At 40.4% G+C, this 9,821-nt stretch overlaps 1 protein-coding gene across 1 annotated transcript; it reads right to left on the minus strand.

Moving 5' to 3' along the window:
* Window positions 1-8,928: 8,928 nt before the first annotated feature.
* Window positions 8,929-9,595, minus strand: RAB39A (RAB39A, member RAS oncogene family; the record flags this gene model as incomplete). The annotated part of the gene is made up of 1 exon (XM_008938539.1): window positions 8,929-9,595. A coding segment is annotated over one exon (427 nt), but the record flags the coding sequence as incomplete, so codon positions are not given.
* Window positions 9,596-9,821: the final 226 nt, after the last annotated feature.

Here is a 9,821-nt window from a genome sequence, read left to right on the forward strand (position 1 = left end):
GTCACGGGGGCTGGGGCCCCGGAACGCTGGGCAGCTGCGGTCACGGGTTCGGCACACCTGTGCGTGTGCCGTGCCCGGGTGCCCAGCCCGGTGCGTGAGGGAAGCGCTGCAGGCCTTGCCTGGCAGGGCTTCCGTAAGGCCCTTGACACCGTTTCCCACCGCGTCCTCCTGAGAGAACCTGGCTGCGCGTGGCTCGGACGGGCGCCTGCTCTGCTGGGTCAAACGTTGCCTTGACAGCTGGGCCCAGCGAGTGGTGCTGAACGGAGCTGAATCCCGCTGGCAAACGGTCACAAGTGGTGTTCCTCAGGGCTCAGTAGTGGGACCACTTCTGTTTCACATCTTCATCAATGATCTTGAGGAGGAGACAGAGTGCACCCTCAGGAAGCTGGCAGACGAAACCAAGTTGCATGGGAGTATTGATCTGCTTGAGGGTATGGAGGCTCTACAGAGAGACTTGGACAGACTGGATCAATGGGACATGGTCACTTGAATGAGCTTCAACAAGACCAAGTGTCAGGTCCTGCACTTGAGACACAGCAACCCCAGGCAACGCTCCAGGATGGGGGATGAGTGGCTGGAAAGCTGCTCAGAGGAAAGGGACCTGGGGGTGTTGATCGAGAAGAAGCTGAATATGAGATAGCAGTGTGCCCAGGTGGCCAAGAAGGTCAACGGCATCCTGGCTTGTATTAGAAATAGTGTGGCAAGCAGGACTAGGGATGTGATTGTCCTGCTGTACTCGGCACTGGTGAGGCCACTCCTCAAATGCTGCGTTCAGTTTTGGGCACCTCAATACAAGAAAGACATTAAGGTACTGGGGCAGGTGCAAAGAAGAGCAGCTAGGCTGGTGAAGGGCCGAGAGAACAAGCCTAGCCAAGTCAGTGCTGGTCCCTTCTCCTAAGTAACTAGTGATAGGACAAGAGGGAATGACCTTCAGCTGCCCCAGGGGAGGTTTAGACTGGATATGAGAAGAACTTTTTCACTGAAAGGATTCCAGGGAGATGGTTGAGTCACCATCCCTGGGTGTCTTTGAAAGCTGTGTAGATGTGGTGCTTGGGGATATGGCTTGGAGGTGGATTTTGTTGGACTTGATGATCTTGGAGGTCTTTTCCAACCAAAATGATTCTATGATTCTCTGACTATGGAAATTTTGGTAATACTGAATATAGCCTGCAGCCTTATTAACTTATTAACTTAAGACAGCCATATAAGGCCTTCTCTTAAATGAGAAGTAAAAAGGAGGTACTGAATAATTTCCTGTGTTGGCAAAGTTTCCAGCTTCTGAATGCTTCGATTAGTCTGTAATTTTTTCCTTTGCCGTTACAATAAATCTTATATTCTATACTATAAATATTTAAGTGCACAGTGTTCATTGCACACGTAACACATGGAATTATGCAGTTGTGTGTATAGTATATAATTATGCACGATGAATCTAACTGCATTATGTACTGTCCACTGTACCTATATTCTTACACGAGTGCTGAAGCTGTGGGGTCTTCAGCAGGGTTGGTACAACGTGTCCATCACGTATTTGTGCATCATCCACTCTACTCCACTCTCTGCACGTTGTGGTACAGGTACGTAAGTGCCTGAGGTACAGGCAAATGTTCTGTAGCCTGTGTTATGGAGGCTGTCACTTCTGGGGTCCACTGTTCCATGAACTGATTTAGCCTCTTTTCCCCAAACTCTATTAAAATGCAATTATTTCCCATTATTTGAGATGCTTTGTTATTTTCAATTTCTATAGCTTTTTTTTTTTTTTTTTTTTTTTTTTTTTTTATATTTGTTCGCTAAATTTTAAATTTTTTTTTTTTTTTTTTTTTTTTTTTTTTTTTTAATATATGCTTGCCATTAATGTGATGTTTTTAAACTGTTTTTGGGAAATAATTTAGACATCACTTGGCCAGAAAATAAACTAACTACAGAGAACTTCCTCTCAGTTCCCGTTGATGCACTGCTTGGACTACAGAACCACAACTCAAATCATTAGAATGCCAGTTTTGCTTAGCCAGTACTTAGACTAAATGGAGCTGGGCTGCGTTTTATAATGCTATGTTTTGAAATGATGGAGTTCTCTTTATCTGCACTTTTCATGCAAACCTACCTAACATTGCCATAAAATACTAAGAGTCCATGGGAGGCAGGAGTATGTGAGTACCTTCCACGGTCTGGTCTGTTCTAAGTATCCTTGGGTACCCAGTAGCCATGTCAACTTTTATGCAATTGGCCTGGAAGGGTCAGCAGTGGAAGTACTCAGTATAAGAGTACAAGAGCAAACGTGCTCTTGTGCAGCAGCTGGGAGTAGTGCTAGCCAAGGAATAAAGAGAATTTGAACGCCTGAGAAACAATGGTAAGCAGCTCATTAAGATTTGGATGATTAGTGAAATTAGTACCATGCATAACATCCCAGATGCCTCAGAATGAATTGATTCCAGGCACAAACCTGTTGGGTTTGAATGAGTTGCATCAGAGAGAAACGTGCTGCTATATTCTGTTCTGATGCCCTGAAACACATGGTATAAATAAGATGTGCATAGTTTCTTCTAATCTTTCACTTAGTCCATGAGAGAAAAGTGCATTTGATGGTTGATTAGTCAGTTTTAGACTCCTCTCCAGTCAAAGTAGTTACATTCAGTAGGACTAATAAAACATTTTTTTCCCTTCAGTGGAAAACTGCCACACAACGACAGTACACGCAAACCGTGCCGTGCCAGCCTCTGGAGACAATCCTTTTAGAAGGGCAAGGACACAGGACCCCTACCTGTAGCTGAGAAAAAGCAGCACCATCAGTCACCAAACTTTCCACATGAAACAACATCTGTGTTTGTTTCTATTTCAGCAAGAAAGTAAACGCTCTTATTTCTGGTGTTTGCTATCTGGGCTCCATGTCACCCTTTCAGTTAATAACAGCAGCAGGCTGGAGAACTTGCCTGCGTGTGGGAGTTAAGATTACTGTTGCTTTCACGTCAAGTTGTTTAAGATTTTGGTATCTTAGCATCACCAGAACTGCCTATCCTGTGCATCTTGGGATGACCTCTTTGTTCTTATGCCAACATTGTCCTTTAGTTTTAATAACTTTTCCCTCTCTGACGTTTGTTCTTCTCTGATGTATTTTTAGGCAACCGTGCTGTTCCCTCGCAGTTTCCTTGCTGCGAGGAAAACTTTGCATTTTTTTGCCCTGAGTTACACTGGGGATGACGTTAGTGGGGCAGAGCAACTGCTTGTAGGCAGAACCTGCAGGAGGGTTTTTGCTGAGGCTGAATTCCTCCCAGGACATGGAGAAGCACGTGGCATGGGTTAGGCAAAATGTGGCCATTGTTCCATGCCCAGGCACAGAGCTGCAGAGTAACACTGTGGGCAATTACATCTGATTTAATTTTTCCTCTCCTAGCCTCTCTCAGTCAGCTTGAAATTTACTGTTCCATTCATTCCATGTACTCAGGGAGTTATAGTTGGTCTGTGAAGCATGGCAGAGTAAAAGAGGATACAACAAGAAAAATTACAATTTCATGTGGTACTTTTCTGATACTTGTTGACATACACAGCTCTTTTTCAGTGCTTGGTAAATTTTGTCTCTCTTTTGTTTTAAAAGTTTCTCTGAGAATCAGACTCTGTTTTCCATGGAGAACTGGGCAGAGAAAAACCCCAATAAAATGAAGAGTGTTACTGTGAATTTCAGTGGCCTGACTGACTGGAATTGAGACTTGTGTCTTCTAAACTTATGTCTTGGCATAGTTTTCTCCTTTAATGCATTTAATGCTGGCTATATGTCAGGGAAGTGAGGAAAATTATCTACAAAGAGGAGGCTTTTTCCCCTGAATAATAACTAGAAATTATTTTAAAATAATATAAATTATGCAAATTAATATAAATAATGACTAAATAGCTAAACTATTTGATTGGCATTGAAAACTTAACCAAAATGGGCAATTCTCAGAAGTGCTGCAGAACACTGCCAGCCCTGCAAGGGTTTTATTACTAAGATTATGACTGAAATATTTTCCACGATTCTTCCCCTCAGTATTAGTACCTTAATATTTAGCAACTACCACGAATGTTTTAAAGTATCACCCTGCTCACTATTAGAACCGAGTGCCAAATACAGTTTCTGGCAGCCCCTTCCTGCACAGAAACCACGCAGGGGACAAGGTGAAAGGGGAAGAACCCTGCAATGTAGATGTAGTGCTGGCATAGAGCCATACCCAACCATTCCTCTCGGGCAGCTGTCCCACAGAATTAACCAGTCCTTAGGGAGCTGCTGAAGCTGGTGAGTCAGTAGTTGGTGTGTCAGTAGTCAGTGTCTCTGTGGGGACTCCAGGTCCTTGGTGCTTTCCTTCATCCCACAAATCCCATAACAGTGGTGGAAATCTCTGCAGGTCTCAAGGGCTCTGGCAGTGGTTAGTCTCACTGCTCCCCCAGGGCTCTTCAAGGGTGGAAGACATGGTCTGTGTCTTCCTTTCCATCCTTCTTCTGTGCGTTCATTTCCCAGGTGACTGTGTTTATTGCTATGAGAGGCTCAGTCTGTCCTTCCACAATTTGCATGGAGCAGGAAAAATCAGTTTGCACACAAGCTGATTTGAAGCCACAGCAATGAGGAATCAAAGTAACTGGATTATAGCTAATTTTGAATTATCAAGTTATGAATTGATGTTTATACCTAAGAATCAATTTTATTTACAGTGCATAGAATTTCTTGTCACTACTACCCTTAGGTTTCTGTAGAAACTCTTTAGCTACAAGGTGGGCCTTTAACAGCCTGTGAAGGTAATCAGGGTTACTCTTAGTTGGAGCTGCCCTTGCAGCCTGGGTGGCTGCTGAAGGTTGGTGTCTGCTCATTTACAGCACTGCTCCCATGGAGGAGTCCCTCAGCAGATTACACACCGAGACTCTGTTCCAGATTAGCTCCAGCCTAGCCTAAAGCGTGACTTTCTCTGAGAAATGAGTGAATGAAATGTTTTTGAAGATGGTGATCCATTTTAGGCGCTTGGGATTGGGATTTTGTATTCCTCAGTTTGAATTTAAATGAAGATTTACCTGCCCCTACATAAAGAACCTCCTACCGCCTGTTCCTGTCCTGCCTCTGTGGGCAACGGGAGCTTGTGGGAGGACACGCCATGCAAGTGCTGTGGTGCTGCTGGCTGCCAAAGAACTGTTCTCTGTCTCCCCTGGGGTAAAAAGTCCAGTGTGTATTTTGTATTTTAGGGGATTTGAGGCTATTAAGTTATTTTCCTGGACACACTTTAGTCACACGTTTGTTGTTCCACTGGTTGTTTGTGGGAGCAGCAACTCCATGAAGAAAAACAATTGCTCTGCTGAGTCCTGTATCTATAGAACCAGCTCTTCAACATCAAAAGTGCTACTTAACGAAATGTTTTGGGGTTCACAGAACCACCTTACTTTTCTTCATACATATGCTACACTCCCACCAATTAAGTATTATGCAAGGCACATTGTCTTCAGGAACCTGTACAACTTCATAGTCCTCATATTATGCTCAACTGGCACGTCTTCAATCGCATTACTTTCATCAGATTTTCACAGTCACTGAAATGTGATAAACAATTCCGCCATGCTCAGAAGCGAACTTCAGCTTTTCCACAGCTGTATTTGCTTCACCGATGAGGAAACATTGCTGAGTAAAATGACAGCATACGTAGGTAGCTGGTTTTCAGAGGAGAGCCTCACAGAACATAGCACTAAACCAAGACATTGAATTACTACTAGAAATGAGCTGGGAATCAAGTATATATACATTCATGAGATATGGCCTTTTTTTTTTCTTTTTTTTTTGCTCTGAGGATCAGAGAATCATGAATTTTTTGTTGAATTCTTCTAGTTTGGAATGCATTCAATGATATTGTTATCCTTAGGAAACCTAGGCATCGTGGGTGCTACCACATGCAGTTGAGTACCAGAGCAAAGGATCATTATACAAGTGTTTTGGATTTATTTTTTTTAAGAATCAGTTTATTTTATTGCACAGTCCTATCCATTAGGCTTTTTAGAGAGATTTATATCTTACAGATTCTTCTTTTAGAATTTTAATTCCATTCACTTCTTTAGAACATCTTTGGCCTCTGACAAATGAGCAATGCAAATGTTTGCTATTGATGATTGTTTTGATATTTCTTGATTGCTTAAAACAGTCCAGCACATTTGTGGTATGGTTTCATGTCAATGTAAAGCATAAACCCTCATCTCTCCTTCTCTCTCTCTGAGGCTGAATACAGGCTGCCAAGATTGCCATCTCGGGGCGAGGGACAAGGATAGGGGCTTGGAGGAGTGATATCATGTGCTGGGGTCTACAGGTGGGGCACTGAACTATAATCTGCTCTGTAGTCTATTCAGGCTGTTACTTATATACTGTACCGCAAAGCATCTGAAAACAAAATGATGTATTTCAGAAATTAGTCTATCAGACATTTCTATTAACTGCAAGTGTGTAGTGAGAAGATACAGGACTGATTTAATATATCATCAGGATAGACAAAGTTCAAACGTACATGTTAATCTACATTTTTAGGAATTACAAATAAGACAACTATGTGCACAGTAGTTTAAAATGCAGTGAACTTTTCTTCCGGTTGCATTGACAATACCAGTTCCTCACACAGCTGTGTAAAAAAAACAAGAGGTCTACTCCCAGTGTAATAAATGTGACACTACAGGTACAACATTGACAGCAGGGATTATTAAGGCTTTGTTCTGATGATTGTTTATTTCTCTGTGGATACCTCCCCTCCACTCCTCCCTTCTCCCAGTTCCTTCCCCCCAAACACACCCGAATTTTTTCATACAGAATGAAAAACTCATTTGCTCCATAGTATTCAGGAAGAAAAGTCTAAGGTAACAGATTTTAACCTGAAAGTAATGAAATATGTAATGAAATGCAGATTCATAGTAATAGCAATACCTGGTACTTATAAAGCTGTTTTAATATTTTAATTTTTTTTTTGGTATGGCAGAAGAGAACAGTATCCACATCTCATGGTGCTTAACCACTGCACAACAGGTAGCACACAGAGAAAAGAGTCCAGACTGAAGATCACAACAGTCAGACTGGGTCTCAGCAGTCTTTGTGAATTTGAGGAAGAACAATCATCTCTATTTTTGAGATAAAGAATTTGAGGCACAGAAAATGTAAATGCCTTGCTCAGAAACACACAGTGAAACAGTGGTAGACTCTGAGTCTGTTGACTCCCCAACCACTGATTTATTCGTTGGCCCATTCTGTCCTCTTAAACAACTAAGAGAAGATCTTCTGAAACACACAAGACAGGACTAGTAGCATAGTGTTATCAGCGTTAAATGCACTCAGCCTGATTCTGCACCACGTTTTGGCATCTGCAGTCATGTTTACTTTGTAAAGAGGACCTAAAATGCCCTCATATCAAAACTGATGTGGTGTAAATGACTAAGATATGTAGTGTATTAGAGAATCAGGCTCACAGCATTACTTTGTGGCATGCTGAGACTAGAATTAACTGTTTTAATTGCTAATGAGTTAAGGCTGATTCCTGTTCCTATTAAGGCCTCTGTATCCTATGACAGTGTAACTGTGCCTCAGTGCAACTGAGACTCAGGCTCTTGAAAAAATTAACCTTTCAGTGCTCCTCAAAGTCAATCATTTTAGTGGCCCTAAGTGAATAAAATAACTGGAACCAAACAACATGTCTCTGTACTACAGCATATTTACGAAACATTTGTAAAAGGGCCTGAAAGTAACCTGAGGAAAAACCAATTGTATGTTTGTTGAAGAAAAAAGTTAGATTAGATAGACTTGTTGCCTGGTCTTGAAAATAGAAAATTGTAACACGATAACACACCTTTATATGAAGATAACTGGCTGGATGTTCAGTGGTTATGGGGATGCCCAGATAAATTGTAAATGCTTATCAACTCCGGACATCAAGTCATCTTGCTATACTACTACAATAAAATAGAAAGAGACTTATTTGGTATTTAAGTGCTAGATGTATAGGGCGTAATTTGCATAAAGCTAGTGTGTGTTATATTCAGAGGAGTAGGAAGATAACCTCAAGCTCAGTAAAATGCTACATGATCACATATTTCTCCTATTATTATTGTTATTAAAAGCTATTATGTGTTGCTTTCTTAGAATAGGGGTTCTCCAACTTTGCTTTCTGTAGCCAAGCATTATTTTGGAAATTATCTCCTCTCCAAACACTCTATTCATAACAGTTTTGGGTTTAAAACCTCCATTTTTAAAGACAACAGTTTAATGGCTGGCTGAGAATAAAACAATCCCTGATCTATTCAAATTTAAGGCCTGGGTCCCCATGGTTGCAGCACTTTTTAAGCTTATTTTTAATTCAATTTAGAAGTAGATTTGTTTTTAAAGCTAAGATGACATTTGTTTGTGTAAATTAACATAACTTCCTAGGCATCAGTGTGGCTATGATAATTACCCAGCTGAGGATACGGCCACCAAAATGTAACTCCAGTGGTTGGGAAATCTGTTTTGTGTACAAGTCAAATAGCAGCTGGATCATATGTGATGTTATATTTAGTTTCATTGGCAATTCAGAAAATATTTAATAATAAATTTCATTGCTTCTGTTCTCCATTTTTGTATACAAATAAATCATCTTTTCTAAAACATTACTTTTCTTCAGTAAGGCTTCTGTTCATAGTCATATCAAAAGTGTTTGCTATTGGAGCAATCTTTCAGCTTTCTTTCTTTAGAGTAATTATGAAATTCTACAGCATTCTAAACTTTAATGGTGATTAGCAACCCTGCATTTTAGCAAAGAATCACATTTGAAAAGTATATTTTCTTGTCCAAAACTAAGGCAGGATAAACAAAAGTGATGAGCTCATCCAATCTTCACTGAGCAAGCCTTGATATTAAACAGTACTCAAAATACAAAGCCCAGGAGAGGATGTTGTCACAACAATTATTGCACTTTTTCCTTTAGCAATATATAATTTCTTTTCCTGAAGACCACACAAAGTTATTGTACTCTGAAAAGAAAAAAGCACTTAAAATTTTATGAAGTTATGACCTAGACAGAAGGATACAAAACCAAATTACTGTTCTGTGATTCAGCTATGTCATGATCTAATATTGTTTCAAAATTATTATTCTGTTATTTAGGTTGGCATCATCTTCTGAACACCTGATGTTCTCTTTGGCATGTTACAAATTCAGCAGATGCACTGTCTTCTGGGCTTCACAGCTTCTTCTGATGAATGTACAACATTTGGAACAAAGCCACTCTTGACACCTTCCCATCCATCTTGTATTGAGATTTCTCCTTTTTTTACAAGCTCATAGATGTCTCGTGTAAGAATTGTAAAGGACTCTTCAACATTTGTAGCATCTTTTGCTGAAGTTTCTATATATTTCATACCACAGTCAGATGACAGTTTTTCAGCTTCTTCTCTTGTAACCTCACGCTGTGACACTAAGTCACATTTATGTCCTACTAACAGGAAGACAATCTGAAAGGGCTGCACGTGCATTTTTGCTTCTGCTAGCCAGTCTTTCACATGTTCAAAAGATCGTCGATTGGTGATGTCAAACACTAATAAGCCACCCACAGAGTTGCGATAATAAGAACGTGTTATTGATCTGTGAAGGAAAAAAGAAAGAAAAAGGAAAATTACAATACATGTACACTTTATTTGTAAATAGATTACTTTTCCATGTGGCACTATGCTTTTAACTATAAAAAGTTTTAGGAAATATCTGTGCTTTTTAAAAACTATTTGGAATTTATTAATTTACCTTCTACACACAAAAATGCTCCTTCTTCCTTTTTTTCTTACATTCAAAAGTCACTTTCTAAAATTCTTGA

This window comes from Merops nubicus, unplaced genomic scaffold (genome assembly GCF_000691845.1).
Source record: "Merops nubicus isolate BGI_N331 unplaced genomic scaffold, ASM69184v1 scaffold31460, whole genome shotgun sequence".
Classification (NCBI taxonomy): domain Eukaryota; kingdom Metazoa; phylum Chordata; class Aves; order Coraciiformes; family Meropidae; genus Merops; species Merops nubicus.